At 50.2% G+C, this 20,897-nt stretch overlaps 7 protein-coding genes across 7 annotated transcripts; 2 read left to right on the top strand and 5 right to left on the bottom strand.

The window, feature by feature from the left end:
* Positions 1-2,117: 2,117 nt before the first annotated feature.
* Positions 2,118-4,264, top strand: J7337_001048 (uncharacterized protein; the record flags this gene model as incomplete). Its single annotated transcript, XM_044818793.1, has 4 exons — positions 2,118-2,380; positions 2,442-2,821; positions 2,878-3,918; positions 3,972-4,264. 4 exons carry the CDS (start codon positions 2,118-2,120, stop codon positions 4,262-4,264), a joined length of 1,977 nt encoding a protein of 658 aa, XP_044686495.1.
* Positions 4,265-5,117: 853 nt separating this feature from the next.
* On the bottom strand, positions 5,118-6,881 carry J7337_001047 (uncharacterized protein; the record flags this gene model as incomplete). The annotated part of the gene is made up of 2 exons (XM_044818792.1): positions 5,118-6,172; positions 6,224-6,881. 2 exons carry the CDS (start codon positions 6,879-6,881, stop codon positions 5,118-5,120), a joined length of 1,713 nt encoding a protein of 570 aa, XP_044686494.1.
* Positions 6,882-7,943: 1,062 nt separating this feature from the next.
* J7337_001046 (uncharacterized protein) lies at positions 7,944-9,802 on the bottom strand (the record flags this gene model as incomplete). Its single annotated transcript, XM_044818791.1, has 3 exons — positions 7,944-9,229; positions 9,289-9,571; positions 9,686-9,802. The coding sequence occupies 3 exons, from the start codon at positions 9,800-9,802 to the stop codon at positions 7,944-7,946; spliced, it is 1,686 nt and encodes a 561-aa protein (XP_044686493.1).
* Positions 9,803-11,640: 1,838 nt separating this feature from the next.
* Positions 11,641-12,298, bottom strand: J7337_001045 (uncharacterized protein; the record flags this gene model as incomplete). The annotated part of the gene is made up of 2 exons (XM_044818790.1): positions 11,641-12,087; positions 12,143-12,298. The coding sequence occupies 2 exons, from the start codon at positions 12,296-12,298 to the stop codon at positions 11,641-11,643; spliced, it is 603 nt and encodes a 200-aa protein (XP_044686492.1).
* Positions 12,299-15,840: 3,542 nt separating this feature from the next.
* On the top strand, positions 15,841-16,893 carry MDE1 (Methylthioribulose-1-phosphate dehydratase; the record flags this gene model as incomplete). The annotated part of the gene is made up of 3 exons (XM_044818789.1): positions 15,841-15,989; positions 16,211-16,735; positions 16,800-16,893. The coding sequence occupies 3 exons, from the start codon at positions 15,841-15,843 to the stop codon at positions 16,891-16,893; spliced, it is 768 nt and encodes a 255-aa protein (XP_044686491.1).
* Positions 16,894-17,277: 384 nt separating this feature from the next.
* Positions 17,278-18,486, bottom strand: J7337_001043 (uncharacterized protein; the record flags this gene model as incomplete). Its single annotated transcript, XM_044818788.1, has 2 exons — positions 17,278-18,139; positions 18,191-18,486. 2 exons carry the CDS (start codon positions 18,484-18,486, stop codon positions 17,278-17,280), a joined length of 1,158 nt encoding a protein of 385 aa, XP_044686490.1.
* An 884-nt stretch (positions 18,487-19,370) lies between these two features.
* On the bottom strand, positions 19,371-20,787 carry IPP1 (Inorganic pyrophosphatase; the record flags this gene model as incomplete). Its single annotated transcript, XM_044818787.1, has 5 exons — positions 19,371-19,512; positions 19,564-19,647; positions 19,697-20,040; positions 20,095-20,214; positions 20,383-20,787. 5 exons carry the CDS (start codon positions 20,785-20,787, stop codon positions 19,371-19,373), a joined length of 1,095 nt encoding a protein of 364 aa, XP_044686489.1.
* Between the last annotated feature and the right edge of the window lie 110 nt (positions 20,788-20,897).

Below are 20,897 nucleotides of genomic sequence, written 5' to 3'. Positions count from 1 at the left end.
GCTAAGACCTGCATGTATCAGTTTGAATCTGTGTGTTACTGCCAGCAGATCCATCCCATCTGAGTCAATGAAATGGCTCCTATATATAACACAACTTACGGTGTGGCTTTGCTGCATATTGTCAATTCCCCGACTTTAGATAACTTCAGCTGATAACCTACAGGACTTAACTGGATATGTCATTGACTTACAAAACTTCAGACAAAGGCCGGGGAAACCGGTGTCAGATTGACGGATCGCATCCACTCGCCGTGCTTGATAATGACACTGCCTGATAACGGCCTCATCCTGGCTCAAGGACCCTGAGTTCCTGCAGGCGTATGGGAGAAGAGGCAAAAGGAACTTAATAACATGCGATGTCAGACTCTGATACTCCATCGTTCATGTCCTGACCGCAGCAAAATCACTGGACCAAAGCTGAAAACGGTATAACAGGTTAGCAGATGCGGGTTGAATATTGTACGAGAAGTTCATCTACGTACATAACAAGTGCATGATCCTTGCTACTGTCAGAGCAGTAAACACACAACCTGGTAGCAGACACACCACGTTCTCATCGGAGACTAGAAGCCGCAGGAGTGGGTTCTTTGACGAAACAGTGCGAGCGTGTGGCGCGGGTTCAACGTCTTTTTTGTCTTGGTCCAAAGTGTCATTGTGAAAGAGGAGAAGATGGTGGTGTTGAGGGGATTGGTTTTGGTCTAGGTCTTGGTGCATGACCTGGTCGGTCCGTGGTCTAACCTTCCAGACCTTCCTTCTAGCGGTGTTTATTTTCTGCCATCGATTTGTCACTATGTTCTCCAGAGATACCTACACTTTAATATAATTGCTTGCGCTTGGATCTGATTAGAAGCGATGATGCCAACCGGGCTGTCTCACCTAGTTCTCCTTCTTCTTCAAAACTTCTGGTGCTTTGGCTTTGGGATTAGCAAAATCATTCAATTCATCAATTATCGTCCAATCACATGCTATGTCGTCAAGCGGGGCCAGGTCCAGAGACAGCATGTGGATCCCTTCAAGGCAAGACCCATTGAAAAAGAGTGAAGGAGCTTGGCGGAAGCATTTGAGGAAGGGCCCTGGAAGTTAGACCCAGTTGAACGTGTCAACCGTGTCGTCTGAGTGGACCGTGTCTCAGCGAACCAGCAAAATCTCCCGCGAAATCAGCCCATTTCTTGTCTCCTCGTCAGGTCTGGCGTCGCCTGCCTCCGCCTGCTGTCGATAATCGTGTCATGCCATTTCTTCTGCTCCAGGCAATTGTGACCCCATCTCACTTGCCCTTGCTGCCCTCGACCCTAGTCCTTCCCATCCATTCTCTGTCTCTCTTTTTAATCCATGTAGGCCAGGGCATCGTAGCACCCCGGTCGTCACTTGCCATCAACCCCCGAAATCCGGTACCTGCCCGTTCGTGGGTGCTGTATTTCCTATATCTGACCTTGAGGCTCGGAATAGCTTCACACTTAGCCCCTCTCTTATTCTCTCTTCACCTCGGTGTCCCTCTTCGTGCTCCGTCGTCCGTCGTCTGAATCTTCGTTTGTGCCATCGCTGTGGCCGTCTCGTCCACCTTGTTCGCCATTCTCATCGTAGCCAGCATATCTGCACAAATCCTTGTCGTCTCAGTTGTAGCTTGTCAGTCAGATTCAGCCTGTCCAATAGTTACTCGGCCATTCTGCCCCGCGACCTCGAAACCCCATACACTTACCGATCGATCTATTCTATCATACGTATCCAACTAATACTACAACGCGATCTTCTCGAGCGAAATCTCGAGAGAAAAAAAACATCTTACGACATATTCAATTTTGCGACTTCGATCTTGACGGCCTTTTCGCATCAGGCGATATCGGGGAGCTCATATAACACTTCCGGTGTGATACGCACAGCACTCGATAACTGAGTGGGCAGACTTCCTCACAGAGTATCACCTTACCGAATATCCTTTGCTTTCCACAACACTCGTCGTTTTGCCGCCAGCTTGATCATCTGCGGCATCTTCTACCTGAGCTCGGAAGCCTCCGCCGCCCTTACCTCTCGCAACTACTGCCGGACGACACTCTGTCAACAATCTGAACCGACAGAGGTCGTCCATGATCTTGTGATCTCCCAAATACTTCCACTGTAACATGGTGCCTAGCATTGTCCAATCTGACGGCATGGACCAAATGGAAATCCCCTTTCCAGCACATCGTGAGCGCCAGGAAGGCTCTCCTCCCCCTTTTCAAGATCCTCTGGCTCTTCTTCGCAGTCTTCCTGAGCCTCCGCTAGAATGTCAAGTATGTGTCGTTGGCGCAGGACCTGCCGGTCTGATGTTGGCCGCAAACCTGACCAGATTCGGCATCAACGTTGAGGTAATCGATGATCGAGCCGATCAGACGCCCGTGGGAAGGTAAGCTTATCACCACGATTCAATTGTACCATTGAAACAACTCAATTGACCTTGACAATAGAGCCGATGGCCTTCAGCCAAAGACGATCGAAACATTCCGACAAATGCGACTATCAGATACTTTGCTAAAACAAGGTGTTCGTGTCTTCGATATCGCATTCTGGCGTAGCACTGCGGACGAACCTCTTCGTCGACTTGGTCGCGAAGTCCATTATCCCCCTATTATCGATGTTCTCGACCCCTATATTCTTTTAGTCCATCAAGGTATGGTCGAAGGGCTGTTCCTTGAGGATATGAAAAAGCGTGGCAAGGAGGTCCGTCGAAACATGGCTTTTGAGTCGTACAGCGTCCCCGACAACAAGACCGGCCCCCTCCAAGTCAACTGTCGTGCCAATGTCAATCAAGACAAGCGCTCGGTCCTGACTCAATACCTGATTGGATGTGAGTGGCAAATGCTCACACTTATTATACGCTCAGAAATTGACATTACTGTTTAGGTGACGGCGCACACTCCAAGGTTCGCAAAAGTATTCCCGATGTCAAGGCTGTCGGCATGTCTCAGGCTGCCATTTGGGGCGTTCTTGACGGTGAACTGATTACCGACTTCCCCGATATTTGGTCCAAGACGCTCGTCTACTCACAGGAGCACGGTTCAATTCTCATCATTCCTCGAGAGAGGAATATGACTCGTTTCTATATTGAGCTGAAGGCCGGTGCCAAATTTGATCGCCGCGATCTGGGTCAGGAGTTCATGATGAAGCGCGCGAAGAAGATTATGGCACCGTTCCGCTTGGACTGGAAGTACGTTGAGTGGTTCGGCCGTTATCAGGTTGGCCAGAGGGTTGCTAGTCGCTTCACTGATGGCCATTTGAGGGCATTCCTGGCTGGTGACGCCAGCCACACTCACTCTCCCAAGTCTGCGCAGGGTATGAACACCTCAATGCACGACTCATGGAATTTATCGTGGAAGCTGAACCTTGCGGTTCGAGGCTTGGCCAAGCCAAATCTTCTCGAGAGTTACGAGGAAGAACGACGCAAGATTGCCTTGGACTTGGTTAACTTTGACTATGAGCACGCCAACCAAATTGCTGGTGGCGACGCCATTGCACTCGCTGAGAACTTCAGGACCAACGTTCGCTTCATTTCCGGAATTGGTGCTGAATATGGCGAGAATGCCATCAACAGGCCAGGAATTGGAAACAACCATTTTGTAATGGGAGACGCCAAGCCAGGATGCCTTCTGCCTCCCGCCAAGGTGACTCGATATATCGACTCCAACCCTGTGGATATCCAACTCGACATACCTATGCTCGGCCAGTTCCGAATTTACCTTCTTATGTGGGATGTTCAACAATCAGCACCGTTTCTGCAGACATTCTGCCATGCTATTGCAGGCACAGACTCCTTTATTAGCCGTCTATCTGCTGCAGCTAGCGCATCTTATGCTTCTCAACCTCGAGCACCAGCTCCTGAGGATGTTTACTCCCGACCTGAGCGATACACCGTTGTCAGCCACCTCTTCACTTTTGGTCTTATCAGTAAGTTCCTGCGCATCTTGTACTTGGAGATCGCTCGCTAACAAGTCAATCAGCCACCATGCCCAAGACGGAAATTGAAATCTCAGATCTCCCACCTCTTCTGCAAGACAGCCGTTGGACCTTCTACCTCGACGACATTCCCGATCAGGACACCCGTGGCTCCCTGTGCACTAACAAATGGCTCGGCAGCCTGGGACCTGGCGAGGTAGCCATCGTTAACGTTCGTCCCGATGGTTATGTCGGCTCGATAGGTCGCTGGGACTCAAGCCTTGATGAGTCTGGTGTTCAGGCAGCTCGATGGCTCGATGAATATTATGACGGATTCATGAAAATTCCAACGCAGTAAGCTCGGATGGGGTCATGAGTTAATATAAAGGACTAGCCAAAGCCCACGCAACCCTTAAACTTACCCATACTCTATCTAAAATTCTTCGAAAGCCATCTGGGGGACAAGAGATCCCTTTGCACATTGGCATTTCCGAATTCTTATATCCAGGAGTACGGAGTAGTTGACAATTATTTGTCATCCCTGATGCAAACTCCTACAGCACCCTGCTTGGGGCTGCATCACCATTGAGAAGGAATAAGCAAGACGAGCCATTGTGGCCCGATCAACCACCACTCACAGAAGGAGGAGGGACCAGGAAGGCATATTTAGAGACAGACGCTATTGTCGGCAATAGAAGAGGGCCACCGCCACAGTAAGATCGATCGCTAGATGGACGTAATCTTGCTCATGTTGCACACATTTGGTAGTTGGTCACTACTCATATCACGCAATCTATTTTATTTATCAAATTGCATTTGTTTATTATGATCATTATTATTAGCATCATGTTTTTATCGCCGTACGTACGACTTCACATGTTCTCTTATTATCAGCACTGAATGGGCAGGGTGGGATAACTGTTCTACATCTAGCACTCAAACATTTTGAGACTGCCAATAACATAAATCATGTGTGGCATAGTGAAAATGACGACACGAAAATATAAGATGAGTAAGATACATGCAGCGAAATATAATGAAGGTTCCGATGTTTTTGAAATTCATGACACTCAGCTGAGCCCAACAGCCTGACTACTACCCTTATTATGCTAGCAGATATGCAATCTACATCAATATCCCATGTTCCATCTTCGATTCTTCCTTGTTCGCTTTTCCTTTTAAAACAAATCCGCCATCTAGTTGCTGCCTGATTATTGTTGGGTAGGCATGGAAACATCAGCCTTTTTGGCAACGGCATCAGCACTCTGCCATAGAGCTGTTACTGTCTTAAGCTGAGTGTAGAAGTTGATGCCAGGCTTTCCGTAGAATGTGCTGGCACCACCACCAGCAATAGACTTCTTGTTACCAGTGAAAGAGAACATAGGCAGGGGGACAGGGATAGGGACATTGATGCCCACCTGACCAGCCTCAATGTTCTTGCGGAAGGTCTCGGCAGTAGCACCAGACCTGGTGAAGATAGCAGTACCATTACCATACTCGTTCTTATTAACAAGGTCGATAGCGTCATCAATGGACTCTGCGTTGAGGCAGACAAGGACCGGGCCAAAGACCTCCTCCTTGTAACAGGTCATGTCAGGTGTGACATTGGTGATGATGGTAGGGCCAACCCAGTTACCGTTAGGGTACTTGCTGGGCTTGTAGCCACGGCCATCGAGAAGAATAGTAGCGCCCTCCTTCTCGGCAGACTCAATGAGCTTCTCGATACGCTCCTTGCTCTGCGGGGAGATCACGGGGCCGAGATCGGCGCCATCCTCAAAGCCACCATTGACGTTGAGATGCTTGGCTTGCTCGGCGACCTCGTTGAGCCACTCCTTGGTCTCGCCAACCATAACAAGAGTGCTCAAAGCCATACAGCGCTGACCGGCAGCACCGAAAGCGGCACCAGTAATGGAATTGATGAACTGGTTCTTGTTGGCATCGGGCGAGACTACGGCGTGGTTCTTGGCGCCCAGGTTGGCCTGAACACGCTTGCCGTTAGCGGAACCACGGCTGAAGATGTACTCGCCGGCCTTGTTACCACCAACAAAGCTGATCGCTTTGATAGCAGGCTCATCGAGGATGAAGTCGACGGTGCGGTGGGCGCCGTGAATAATGTTGACAACACCCTCAGGGAAGCCAGCCTTCTGGACAAGCTCAGCAATGATCATGGCAGCACCGGGGTCACGCTCAGAAGGCTTAAGGATGAGGGTGTTTCCAGTGATGGTGGCAATAGGGATGCACCAAAGGGGAATCATGGCAGGGAAGTCTACACATGAATTAGTTAAAGTATGATGCTAGCGACTTGCCGATTACTCACTGAAAGGGCAGATAGCAGCAGTGACACCTAGGGGCTCACGGTAGGTTCGGGTCTCCATGTCCTTGGAGACTTCAAGGACCTCGCCCTTGAGAAGCTCCGGGGCGGCGATAGCAGCTTCAGCGACTTGAAGGCCACGAAGGACATCACCCTTGGCATCAGCAAAGGTCTTGCCTTGCTCGAGAGTAATACTAGCAGCGAGGCGGTCCCAGTTCTCACGAATAAGCTGGACAAATCGGAACATGATCTGCTGTCGAGAGATGACAGTAGTGTTCTTCCATGACTTAAAAGCCTTCTCGGCGCTTGCAACAGCAGCCTTCATCTCAGCGTCGGTCATCTGAGGGACGCGAGTAACGAGCTCGTTGGTAGCGGGATCATGTAAGTCGATGTACTTATCGGTCGAGGACGAAACAAACTTGTTGTCGATGAAGTAAGGGGTATCGACCACCTCGACCTTTGCGTGGGTGGTAGGATAACTGCTGGCGGTTGAGGCCAAAGCAGCCGTCACGGGCTGTAGCTGCTTGCTTGTCGCATGAATGCGCCTGGCAGCGACGTGGGATGCGCCGCTTGTGATGTTAGATGAGGCGAGGAGAGAGGATCGAGAGAGAGCGGGAGTAGATCGGCTGGAAGCACCCAAGCCGCGAGAGATTGCACGACGCATGATGGCGACGAAAGATGACAGTATAGTCTCTGAGGCTCAAATACGTTGTGTGTAAGTGAGAGGGACGATAACTGGGAGAGGGAGGCGAGAGCGAGAGCAAGAGCAATTGACCCCGATGACTTCCAATGAAGCAACAAACAGGACAGAATTCAAGAGGCCATGGGTTTTCTAGACTTTTATACTGAGGAACTGTCCCGGCTATGTCAACGGTGCGGAGGCAATTGGAGGGGCGTTCCTCTGAGGAGGTCACCACTTACAAGCACCAAAGACGAGTCAGTGCGGGGCGGCAGGAGCAACTCATGATAAGCTAGCAACCTCCCCCAAGAGAAGGGCTAGCATTTCTGGAAAGTCTAAGTGTGGGGTAATTGCCGAGCGAGCTCCGGCTTGTCCGCTGGTTACCGTCAATGCCGATGGATACCACGGTCTGAGGTTTGTCTCCCAATTCAAGTCTCCTACTGGCTGAGATTGCCGGCTAGAAACTAGATCTCTCACTTCGTTTGTTCGTCTCCTTTCGCCTGCCTAATTGGGAAACATATCTATCTCAACTTCTCAAGTGACCTGCTCTCTATCTATGGACGTCGGGGTCACCTTCCATGATTCTCCAACGTAAATGGATGTCTATGGAGGGCGTTCGTCTTCTCAATATCGATCTAAACTGATACTAGACGCCCTTATCTGTGAATGCACGCCGATTTCGGTGAAGGAGTAAAAAACCCTAGTTTTAAGACTTTGTCGAGTTGACCTACCCTTACTGCAAATGCGAAACCGAACAAACCGAGATAACAATGCCAACGCCTTGCTTCACAGTACCTCTTGAGTGGTCTAGACGTACGCAACACCACGACGAGTCATGAACAGATCAAGAGTGAGGTCAGCCTGAAAAGCTATCAATTGTCTGATATCCCTATCGCTGCTCTGGTGCGCCAAATCAATCAATCGTGAGAATTGTGTACATTTCCTTCCAAAGTTGCTTCTCTTCTTAGCTCCACAGGTTCTCCGTCTGCTTTTGAATATCACTCCATCCGATACAACTAACCATCTGAGATCACCTCCTCGTTTTCCTTATGACTGGCTGCGGGTGGTGCGCTTGTTAGCGGCGCCCTTGACCTGCTCAGCACCGGTAGCGGTGGCCTCAACAGCCTTGTCCTTGACCTGCTTGGCCTTGTCGGATGCCTTCTCAGCAGTCTGCTGAACAGCGGGCGACTTGCCAAGGTTGAACAGGACAGCGACGAGGCCGGCGGCAGTGATAATGATGGCGGCAAAACCTCCAGCAACCTCGGGGACAAACTTGATGGCCTCGATGGGATCCTGAGCGGCAATGGCCTTGAAGAGCTCGACCTTCTCGGTGATATAGTGAACAGGATCGTCGAGGAACTTGAGGTCGCTGGGGGACTTAGGCTTATCCTCCTGCTTTGGCTTATCGGCATCGAAGAGGGCCTTCTCGATGGGGTGCTTGACACCAAATGTCTCCTCAGCGAGCTTGTTGGCGTCCTCAATAGAGTGACCAATGTAGATGTTGTCGAAGAGAATATCGCTTTGCATAGTCCAGATCTCGAAACCAATGGCTCCCATGGGCTCGAAGTTGGCAGGGGTCTTGTCCTCGAAGTAGTCGGGGTTCTTGATCTTGCGGGGAGCCCAAGTTCCCTTGTATGCCGGGTTCTCGATGTAAGGCGCGGTCCACTTGCCCTTGTAGTCGGGGTTGCGCTTCATTGGTTTCGTCCATGGGCCGCAACCAGAGGCGTCGGCACACTTGGGGTTGGGGACGGTAGGGGCGATCCAGTCGCCGTCCTCCTCGTCATCCCAATCATCTGGCTTCTCGGCCTCGGGGTCGGGAATGGTGACGGGCTCGTTCTCGAGCCAGTCCTCGGGTTTCTCGGCTTCCTCGTCGACGATCTCGTAGGGAGCTTCCTCGTCCCAATCCTCAGGCTTCTTCGCCTCAGGATCAGGAATGCGTGCTTGGTCAACCCAGTCCTCGGGCTTCTTATCGTTCGCATCATCAATCTCGGCCGGGGGGTTGACAGCGGGGGTGAAATCCTCCAGGAGGCTGCCGGTCTTGACCTCCTCGTTGTTCTGCTTGATGACGTATGTATTGTTTGGATGAACGATCAAGGTGTAAAGCTCGGTGGTCTTTGTGATCTTGGCGGTGGGGGGAGAATCGAGATGCTTCTCCTCATACTCGCCAGTCTTGGGGTTCTTGTGATTGAAAATGAAGTGGACTTTGTTGGTGTGGCCACACTTGTCGGGACCAAACATGATCACGTAGGGGGTTGTGTTTGCGAACTCTTCCTGATGGAGAGCCTTGTTATCACGGAGGAGCTTCATGTAAGCGCCACCACACTCGAGGCCATCTAGAGGTAAAAATGTCAGCATGCGCGATCACTGATTGGGATTCCAGAGTCATGCTTACTTTGCAGCTTCACCTCATACTGGACGACAAGGGTGTTGTCCTTGTTGTCAATCTTCTTAGGGAACTTGGCAGAAATAGCATGGTGCGCCGCAGGGTTCTTGACAACGAGACCCTTATCGCCCTCGATGCCCTTGTACTGTATGGGCTCTTCAACGGCCCACTCGCCAACATAAGCCCATTCCTCCTCGGAGCCAGATGTATCCTTCTTCGCGTGAGAAGGCTTCCATCGCTGGTCCCAGTCGTCGGTGAACTGCTCCAGGAAATCGGCCTTCAGAACGGTGGGCTGTAAGGGTGGGTTAGCCATCAATTGACTAGAACAAGAGCTCATGAGGAGGAGCTACATAGCCCTCAAGCACGAGATCAATTACTCATTGAAATGAAGAAGAAAAAAACTCACAGTGAATGTAGGGAGCTTGTCAGGAACAGAAGGAGAAGCCTCCTTGATGTCCTCGGCGTGGACGTTGCCTGTAAGTATGGCAGCCGACATGGCCGCTGCAACAGCGTTGAGCTTCATGATGAAGGAAGTGACGGAGTAGCTTGAGCAGAGAATTAAGGACGTCACCAGAAGCTGCGCAAGAGGATGAGCAGGACACAATAAATAAATAAAAAAGGACTTGTGACTGAGGGGAAAGTGTATGCTCGATGAGGGTATTCCCAGCGCTCGAGGAGATAAGAGGTCCAAGAGTGAGGTGGAATGCAGAATGGGGAGAGTGAAGAAGCGAAAGGTGGCGTCTTAACAATGAGTGGAGAGCTCTGTCTTAGTGTTGAGGACACGTAGAACGAAGAAGCTCAGAGCCGCCTAAATTTCAGGGATCACGAACAGGTGCAGAGCGGGGGCCGTGGCCCGGAGCCACTAAGGTTGGAAGAAGGAAGGTGCGTATGCCGACTGTCAGGTACTCCCATGGAACTGGGGGCGGGGACGTTGGCGGAAGCCTCATGGCCTTGGCCTTGTAGGTACTAAGTTACAGAATAGGTCATACATGTCCCACAGAAGGCTCGAGAAGAAGACAGCTATCCATGGAACAATTGTCGGATGAATGGTTAATTTCACAAGCGTAATAAGCCTCAACTTCAAAACCAAACCAAGGTATTGGCTAATCTAGTCCAAGAGGCATAATACTGTAGTATTCACGAAGAAGCACAGAGCTGTTGTTGGATTGTTCTTCCGCTGGGCTTCAGTGTAAGTGTAAAAACAGCTGCTCGACCAATAGCAAAATTTGGAGTTTTTGGTATCCGTACATAGGTATTTGGCGGACTAGGTACCATATGCTTCTGAACGGAACAAGAAGATGTCTACAGTGGCTTGTTATTCTTGAGGTTGGTCAACGCAAATGATGTGGACTATAAACTTTGAATTTGTCGAAAGATATTATCCTTCTCCGCATTACCTTACTTTCATACCTTAAGAATGCCGTCTAGGGTTGCTTAACAGCTACCCTATCGAGGGGAGGAAAGAAAACCCAGGTCCTTGATACAGGATGTTTAAGATATTTAGACAAACTAGCACAAGTTCAGGGCTCTATTTACTAAGTTTGCTTTGGCACACTCTTTTCAAGTCTTGAGTTATCTTGCTTCCTGAGGGCCTATGGACAGATGACTGACACGGAGCAGAGGCCTGAAAGGTCTGGAGGGCGGCTCCCAGCACCCAACTAACTTAGTGTCTCGAAAAGGGCCTGACGGGACAGCACCAGAAAAGAAGCGCACAGGGAACTCCGTGGCGTCAAGGGTATTACTGCAATCAAACCGTAATTGAAGCCAATTGTTTTGTCATGACGTTTTTATAAAAACATCAGCGACGCGGGAAAACTGCTCAGCATGCAATGAAGAGGAGGTGCCTTCGAAATATCAACTACTATCTCGGCTTCGAAGGAAAAAAATCATGATGAAACGATTGAATTGAACTCGAGCATTTCCTCCATAGTTATGTACGGAGTATGTACTCTGCAAGTAGTAAGACAATCATTTCGCTTGTTTACAAGCTAAACCACTCAAGCACCCGATTGGGAAACAGTAGCCAATCGCAGAACAACATCCCACAACCAACACAACCTCAGTGGTTGTGTTGTGTTTTGTTCTGGCTTCGAGTCAACTGAAAAAAGCACATCAAGATGAGGTTACGCAGAGCGCAAAAAAAAGAGGTATTGTATTGATGCTCGTGTCGAGCCGTATGTGAACGCGTAAGGTGTCCCAATAATTTGTCCATGAAAAGTCGATCCGGCCCAAAAAAGCCTTCGTCATGATGCCCAACATGTATCACATCTGAAATCAAACTCCAATCATTACCGCTCTAGAGCAATCCCATTAAAGTCCTTCTATTCCATCAACCGGATGTCCAAAAAGAGGCGATCCAATTTACAGAGCGAAGACAGCGGCGACGAGACCGAGAAGAGAGACGCCGCCAACGAGAGCGGTGGCGGCATTGCCAGTCTCGGTAGACGAAGCAGCGGAGCCAGAAGCTGTACCGGAGGCGGATCCGGAGGCGGATCCAGAGGTCTCAGAGGCGTCGGTAGCGGTGGCATCAGACTCAGCGGCAGAAGCGGTGGCGGTGCTGTCCTCATCGGAGGCAGTGCCGGTGGCCTTGGAAGCAGCAGACCCGGCAGCGGAGGAAGCCTCGTCCTTGGAGCCAGCATCGCCGGTCTCACGGGGAGTACCGGAGACTGTCTTCCAGTAGTTGTTGGCGATACAGTCCTGGAGACAGACAGAGTACTTCTCGGTGTCGGAGGCAGAACCCTTGCCCTTGGGACAGGCGGCAACACACTCGGTGGTGGCGTTGATGTTCTTCTCATCGGGAGAGGGGACCTGGAGAATTCTGGTTAGACCCGTGTTGGTCCACATAGTGGAACGTCAGACTCACAGTGATGCAGTAAGACTGGCACTTGACATCACCAGCATCACAGGCGTCAAGGCAGTCAAGCTGAGACTGTTGAGCGGGAGAGACAGAAGCAGTCTTGCTCTGGGCAGCGGCCATGGTGGCGAAAGCGCCGGCAACGAAGATGGAGGTGAAACGCATGTTGATAGATTTCGAGATTGTTGATATTAGAATTAGTAGTGTAAAGTAATCGAGATGAATCTCAAAGCGAAAGTCTGAAGTGGAATTCTTGTCTTAACGAATGACAGGCGGATGACAACGAGGGTGAAGAAGAAGGGAGACAAGAGCACGCGACGGGGCAGCCAGGTCCTTTTATGAGTCGAGTCCTCAACTAGACGCGGCCGGTTAGCAAAGGGGCATCCACACCATCAAGCCAATGGCCATACCACCACCGCTTAAGCCCAAGCAAGCATAGACAAGGCAAAGTACCGTCTCAGAGAGACTCAGACCCCCAGGCCAGGCTAGGGGAAGCCGTGAAAGTCACAGGCACAGGCACAAGCTAGACAAGTCAACAAGACTGACCTGAGGTACAGGCAAAGCGGCGCCAAGCTAGCCCCCGGCTCATCGGGAGATAGGGGACCCATCAGGACCTTTGCATCTTGCTTGTCAATGGCCAGAGCATGGATTCGACATGCATGGACATGGGGTGAGGAAAGAGAGGACCCATGATGGCGCTAGGATTAGAATTGGAGCCATCAAGGATCCATTTTGTCTGATCAGAAAGTGCGAGAGACTGGGAGAAGCTACCGTAAGGAGAGAGAAGCGAAGTATCCATCAACTTCTCGGGGATGCTATTGCTGTCGGGCATACCTAGGTAGGTACGCATGATGCACACTCGGGGCCTCGTCAGTATCAAAACAACACAACAGAAAGAGAGATGGGGGGAAAGTTTTGGGTACGCCACGCAAACCCCCTTACACAAGTCCACGTCCATGTTGTGACACAGTACAGCACACGCAGTGGGACGATAACCAAGAAGGGACAAGCACAAGCACAAAATTAAACTGAGTTGCAGTCGGGTCGGACTGTAGCGAGCGAAGGAGAGGAGCCTGAGGAGGGAGGCATGGGCTGATGTGATGTGATGTCGATCGAGGTTCGTTTACTTTCTGGTCTGGGGAAGCCCGCCGGCATCAATTTTAAATTTGCAAGCCATAATCCAAGAGACTGACACTAATTTGCCGTCCCTGTCCTGCGTTGACTAGGGGAAGAAACGACTAATTATTTGCCAGTTGAGCTGGGGGATGTTCCTGTAATTCCGGCTCAGCGCAGATCTTGCATCTCTCCCCTCGTTTAACGATTCTTTTTCGGCTCAGATAATTCAAGATGGTCATCCATGTTGTGAGTGGACTCCTCTCCTCTCCTCTCCCATCGACTGTGACCAACAAAACTTATGATGGATGGAAAAAGACGTTGGGGGGACAAAAAAACACAAGTGGCCCACACGTATAGGATGGACGGCAGGATGGATGATCGATCATCCACTTGCTCGTTCGTCCATCCATCCATCATGGAGAGCCTAGAGAGCTTCGCCTCCAACAGCTCGTGTTGCCTGGCGACATGACCACCATCTGCCGTCCTTTCTTACATGTGTGGTGTTTTCTGCTTTCCACCACCACAGATGAGTGGTGATGAGCCCCCTAATTTGCACCTTGAAAAAAGGTGACGGCACACGGTTGTGCTTCTCAGCGCGCCTAGATCACTGCACTAGCATCGGATCTCTCCAAGTCCATTGGATTCGAGGTTGTCTCAGGGGGTGACCCTTGGGGCTAGACAATAATAGACCGGGCCTCCATTTTGGGTCAAGGGGTGGGCGGAAGTGTGTCCCAGACGAGACTTTGTAAACCATCAGTGAGCCTGGGCCAGTGAGTTTGCGATCCAGCCAATGCAATGTAAACAATAACACACTTGAGGATTTGTTTTCTTCTTCACAGTACCCTGTATGAGTGATCAAATAAAGAACAGAACAGAAAGCCATGTTCTACTACTGTAAAAGTTAGCCCGGGAGTCGAGGCCGTCTTGGAGGGCTTGGCCAGAGTAAGGTAGGTACTAATTAATTAAAACGGTCTCGTTTTCATTGGCGTACATGTAGTATACACTTTGTTTGGCTAACACGAGCGTCATCTCAATATACTATCACTAGGTAGGTCAAAGTAGACTCATTACATACTGCTCAAGAACTCAACAAACTCAAACCTCCTCTTCCCTCAAATGGATGGTCAAACGGCGCCTAGGACTTGTAACGGATGCTCTTTGCCGCGTTGTCACCTGCAAAAGCCGTCGGCTCAACCTATTACATACAACCTAATCCATGAATACGAGGTATCCCAGAGAAAAGGCCCCGGCGGTGCTCCCCGTTCCCCCATATGCCACTTTGTTATTAGGGGCACCTGTGTCCTGTGATACGTACTGCTACAGTGAAGCTCTACCAGGGCCTGCAGGGTCAGGTTGTTGGCTTCCCGGCACCGGCGCTGAGAGCTGAAAAAGGCCATTTATTACATATAAGCAGGGACAAGGGTCAACATCTTAAGACAAGACATGATGCTCACTGCTCAGAGCCTGTTGATGGATTCTCGCACTCATTAAACGAGTATTATTACCCACCTGTAAAGGCTTGTGATTAAGGTGCCATCCTTGAAAACGTTAAAACACTGGCCAGGTCTGTTCCATGGCATTCGTCCATTTGTCTTCAATCCGGCAAGATTCTCCATCTGGTGCTGGCTATTATTATCACATATTCAAAACATTCAGATAACATGCACCGTTGAGTTCATGCAAAGATGTGTACTACCCTACGTGTTGCAACAGATGGCTATCTGGTATAGTTCAGACTTGCGTCTATGAATCTTGATGGAAGGGAAACCCCATTATTAGCTGTACTCCTTGTCTTTTGGTCCTTTCTCGGCTGTTCCGTCTCCGTTCCTATTCATAGCCCACTCGCTTGCCACCGTGGACGCAATACAACCTCAGGTCAGACTGAGGCCATTGCTTTTGGAAAACCGAGGTTGCACGTATTGCATAGAATTGGAATACAATGTAGAATATTCCAGACAAAAGAAGATTCCATCCACATGGCAAAGATTATTGAGAAAGAGACTTGGGTTGGTGTAGATTTTGGAGAGCACCAGGAGAAATACGGCCTGCCCACTCAGGACCATGTTAGGTACCTAGTAAATGCCCAACGTTCCCAAGCCATCAATTCTGATTGTTTGAGCCATTGCGCTTATCAGCCACGGCCTGATTCCCCGCAGAATGGCCTTGAAGGTACAGAGTAGTGAATATCTTGTGGTTGTTAATTGGCTAGCGTACAGTAGGTGGTTCTCCCAAGAGTGCTCTTGTCATCACGGATGAGATGGATTTCGACAGCACAGAGCACAGAGCACAGAGCACCCCGATCTATCTTCCTCAGCCACTCAGAGCTCTCAAACCACAGCCTAGCCTACTACGTAGACAGGTGTGGCATTGGCCTAACATTACCTACCTACCTAGACAAGAAACTAGACTATCCACCACCAACATCAGTTTCAGCTCTATTACATTGGCTGTGCTGGTATCTCATTTCCCATACCTCAACACTCCTCTGGATCTCTGTGATTTCCCGGCCGCTGTATTCAGAATTGGAAACCCTCTGCAAAGACACAATTCAAACCTTGCTCCGCGTCTCTAAGTCTTCCTCCAAAGACAAAATGTCAACTGAGCAACGCCCAACTGGCGATGCCCTCATTACCTCCGAGGACCCGAACCACCCTGCAAACCTGATCCCTTCGCTATGCGCAAAGTTCTGGACTCTGGGCTGGGTTACGGGAACAGGAGGCGGTTGCTCCATTCGAGATGAGTATGTTTATGTTTACCTTGCTCGTTCTTGAAATTTCATAAATTTTTTTACCCCGCGACCCCGCCATGATGAGTTGGAGAAGGCAAATTTATTTTATTGAGACTCATGATACCGGCGTATACCCTCGTCAAGTCAATGGGAAAATCATCTGAAACTTCTCTTGGGCATTTGCTATCGAAATAAGGAGCAAACGGTTCTCTTAACTTACACCATGGTCGCAGTGATCTCGTATACATTGCGCCCTCGGGCGTTCAAAAAGAACTCATGAAGAACACCGACATCTACGTCATGGCTCTTTCTGAGCAAGATCCTAACCACAATAAGCTCAACCAGCGCACCTATCTGCGATCTCCTCCCTGCTATAAGCCTTCTCAGTGCACCCCATTGTTCCTTGCTGCTTTCACCCGCCGAGGGGCTGGCTGTTGTATACATACTCACTCTCAATGGGCTGTTCTTGTGACCCTCCTGTTAGAATCCCAAGGCCCCGGAAAAGACCGAGTTTTCGAGATCAACAACATTGAGCAAATCAAGGGCTTTGGCCGCGGCATGAACAAGACAGGCAACCTGGGCTATCATGACACCCTTCGCATTCCAGTTATCGAGAACACTCCTCATGAGGAGGACTTGACTGAGTATCTCGAAGAAGCGATGGATAAGTATCCCGACACATACGCTGTTCTCGTCCGTCGTCACGGTGTCTATGTCTGGGGTGATAACGTTCATAAGGCCAAGACTCAATGTGAGAGGTATGGAAGATATAACAACTCAATCGTGATCTGCGAATGATTACCTTACGCTGATATAACGTAGTCTCGATTACCTGTTCCAGCTTGCCGTTGAGATGAAGAAGCTTGGCCTTCCTTGGATCAGCGAAGTCGAGCAGATTGCTCCCCAGCGAACATAGTCGGAAAAGCAGTCAGAGTTGCCTACAAACCCCGGCACCTTGGTTTATGCTCTTGATGAACGGGTTTGCTTATCAGGTAGTTAGCCTCAAAGCCAAATGAGGCACGACGTTATGTGAGATGATGGCTTAAAGGAAATTTAAGGATAGTCGATAGATGAATGTGGTCGATGACATGATGATGACCAAGGGACGGAAAACCTCTTTGGAAGAATAGAGTATCCCACCGTTGCGGATCGTTCTTTTGGCGAGTTTTTTCGACGGGCATCATATGTTCCAAAATCAGTTTACAGTTGAACACAACTGACGAGACTCGCTTCATAGTTATGAACATAATGCTTCAACATATGCGGGACGATGTTGTTACAAAATTAATAAGTATCCAACTTATAACTCGTCTCTAGGGCGTTGCTGCTCAACAACACCAGGCTCCTCCCACATCCTCTTCTTGGGATTACCGATGCTGTCTTCATCACCCTCTGGGATATTCCCCAGCTCCTCTGCCTCTCTCACAAAGTTCACAATCTTATCCACCTTCTCCAAAACTTCGGCCTGCTGATCGGTGTCAACTTTGACGGTAGGCAACTCATCGTCCGGCAAACCCTCCACCGGAACTCCTTTGCTCGCTTGTCCAGCCTCCTTCACCTGGCCCTGCCCCGAGCCCGCGTGCATCACCGCACTGCCTGCCGACGTTCCCAATCCAAACATTAACCTCAGCGGTAGCCAAACAATCCACCACATCGGTCCATACAGCAGTCTTCTGAACAACAGCCAGCCGAGTGTACAAGCTAGCATGTAAAATGTCGTTTGAAGGTACCACGTATCGCTTTTCTGCGAGCGCAACAATGTGCCTAATAAGTCCTTGGAGCTCGCCAGCATTGTGTCCAGAGAGCCATACGACTCGTTCAGTTGCTTCAAAGCAGCAGAAGATTCCGTCAGAGTCTCATGTGCAAACTCGCTGCGAGCCAACTCCGCCTGGATCAGATCATGTGTTCGTCGTAGGGCGTTGGTCACATTAGCACTCGCACCAATGTTCTGTTGATCCTCTTCGGTGAGGCTCGATTGCTGCTTCTGGACGTTTTGCTGATGACGTATAGGACGAGCAGTCTTTTCATCGTCAGGGTAAAGAGAGTTGGTCTCGGAAGTAGGTTGTGAAAATGATGTAAGGAGGATCTCGCGCTCTCGTCTTTGTGCTTGTGCGAGGCTATGTTTTGCCGACAGTCGTGCTTTTCGAAAAGAGAGACGGCAGCTAGAGTAATTTTAGACATAAATACCATTTTCCTCTCAGCGCAAACCATACCTTGCAAGCTCCTTTCCAATCTTTTCGACACTCTCTTTCAACCGGGCTTTGTCATGCTCTGCAACGCGCAGAAACTCCACTTCTTCCTGCAAAAGCTCATGCTCCTCTTCTCCATCCCGTAGAGTACTCGTAATTTCTGCGCTGAGTTCGCCGCTTTCGCTGCTCTCCTCGTCGGTGGTCAGGGGCACGGAGCCAGGTTGGAATTTGAGTGTTGCGAGTCGATCGATAAGCTCTTTGAGCTGTGTTGTCGTCTCTTGCAGAGCCGTCAAACGCTCCTGCAGACCCTCGAAAGACATTTTTAGCTTGTTGGGTTTGTGGTAGTATGCTGGTGAAGAACTGTTAAGTATATAATGTGCAAGTCGATCTCGAAACGTGGTCCATCATTATCATGACGTTGCAGTTAGCTGGGTGCTGCCCCTTTAGGGTGATATGCATGTACCGAGACGTTATCGAACCTCGAAATTTCAGCATCGCCAAACTGAGGTACCCGGCTATGGCTCTTGAGTGTGTTAATGACCACGTTCGACTCCCTTGCCAAAGCCAATTTCTCTTGAGTATTTCACGAGCTTAGCCTTTTACTCGTCGCCAAGATGATCACCAAATTTATGACTGAGGTTTCGGCCAAATTCAACCCTTTCTCGGCCTGCGCAAAGCCAGCTCGTCTGTTTCTCACATTTCTGCCTCCGAATGCCCGAGCGAATGGAACAACAATCACGTCGACCATCCTACCCCGAACTTCAAAAGAGCCCAGCTCCCTACGAGTGAAATTTAGTATGTAATACTAGAACACTATTAGTTGTCCCAAAGGGGTCCAATGGCTAACGAGATGCAGAGGATGGCAAGGAGCTCAACTTCGACTGCCAAAAGATTAACATTAAAGGGCTGGTGGAGGAAGTAGACCGACATTCGCGTCAACTGCAGAAGGCAGCCGACTTGACCGATTAAAATATGTGAAAAACACCGCTATACTGTATCACTCCGCACAAACGGCGTTAGGGAACGAACCCTGCACATTTACGAACCCCTATGGCATAGCAGGGATTGAGGGTCTTGTATAATATTACGACAATTGGCATCATTTTTATATATTGTTCTTGAGTATCTCTGTGCTCAACTTTTGTGAAGACTACATGTCTGCCGTACTTCTTCCTTTTATGCAAGATGGTTGGTCTATGGACACTTAAGCAGAGGCACCGCTGATGAAGAACCACTTGTCAATGGAAGCATCGATCTTCTCGGCGGGGACATCCTCGTTGGGGGGCAGAGGGGGAAGCTGGTCAGGAGAGACACGAGAAGGAGAGTTCTGGACAGTGACGTTGGTGCTACGCAAACGTTAGTATCAGCTGTGTTAGGAAGATAGCTTAGAGACTTACGTGGAGACACCGCCAGCAGGGGTCTTGCCAGTGATGAGACGCTCCCAGGCCTCAGCACACTCGCGGACGACGTCAAGGGCGTAGCTTAAAATTGTCAGTCTTGGGCTCACTGAGCCGGAATTTGAGAACTCACCTCTTGTTCTTGCACTCGCCAGTGAAGGCAAACTGGTTCTCGGGCTTGCCATCGGGAATCTTGTAGATACGGAACCACTCGTTGGTGGCACGGAGGAGACCGGGAAGGTGTCGCTCGACATCCTCAACGTCGTTCAGCTTAGAGGCGAGAGGGTCGTTGATATCAATGACGATGACCTTCCAGTCAGTCTCCTCCTCGTCGAGGAGAGCCATGACGCCGAGGACCTTGACCTGCTTGACCTGGCCAGTATAACCAACGAGCTCACCGATCTCGCAGACATCGAGAGGGTCGTTGTCGCCCTTAGCCTTGGTCTCAGGGTGAACGGAGTTGGGGTCCTCCCAAGTCTGGTGATCGAGTTAGGGGTGACCACGTCAGATTGGGGTAAATAATGAGCATACTTGGGGGAAGGCACCGTAGTTCCAGAGGTAACCCTTGTGGGGGAAGCAGTTTCGGACGTATCGAAGCTTGCCCTTCTTGATATCCTGCTTGATAGGGTTGAGGAGCTCCTCCTTGGAGATCTATAGTGAGGGTTTTGTCAGTATTCATGTTTTGCGTTCGTTTTGCCGGTCTGGGGCAACGGTTGCGTAAGGAGGGGGGAGGGGTAATAGAGCACACGACAACTGTAAATAAAGCAAAGCGTGTCGGGGAGGTAAAAAGACAGCAATTGATGTTGACCAGTAACATACCTCGAGCTTGGCATTGGTCCATCGAGGAATCTCGACAACCATGTTCAGGATGGTCTGCTCCTGGTTGGCGTAGAGAGGAATATCATGGAAAGGAGAAACGGGCTGGCCGTCCTTCTCGATGTAGACTCGGTGCTCGAGGGTGTTGGGAGCCGCAACCTTGCGGACGGTGTAGTTGGAGGCCATGTCGGGCTTCTGCTTTGAAACGGGACCTGTTGGTGAGGATGAGGAGGAAAAGTGTCGAGCAATCTGAGCTGTTCGACGGGAAGAAATTTTGGAGGTTGACGTAGCAGCAGAGTGAGAATAAGAAGAGGATGGAGGGGGCGGGGCACCACTGGTAATGACACTATTGCTCCCGCCGGGGCCTGCAGCGGCAGCGGCAGGGCTGCGTGCTGCCAGCGATGCCATGTAATTGGCCCGGCCAGGTACTCGGTATGGCGACAACGACGGCGCTGCGGATGGACTGTACAGCAGTGTCCCAGTGGCTGCGGTGCCTGTGACTGTAGTGCGCAACGACC

Source organism: Fusarium musae, chromosome 1 (genome assembly GCF_019915245.1).
Source record: "Fusarium musae strain F31 chromosome 1, whole genome shotgun sequence".
NCBI classification, from domain to species: domain Eukaryota; kingdom Fungi; phylum Ascomycota; class Sordariomycetes; order Hypocreales; family Nectriaceae; genus Fusarium; species Fusarium musae.
Note: the sequence above shows the minus strand (reverse complement) of the source record. Positions and strands in the feature narration are given on the sequence as shown.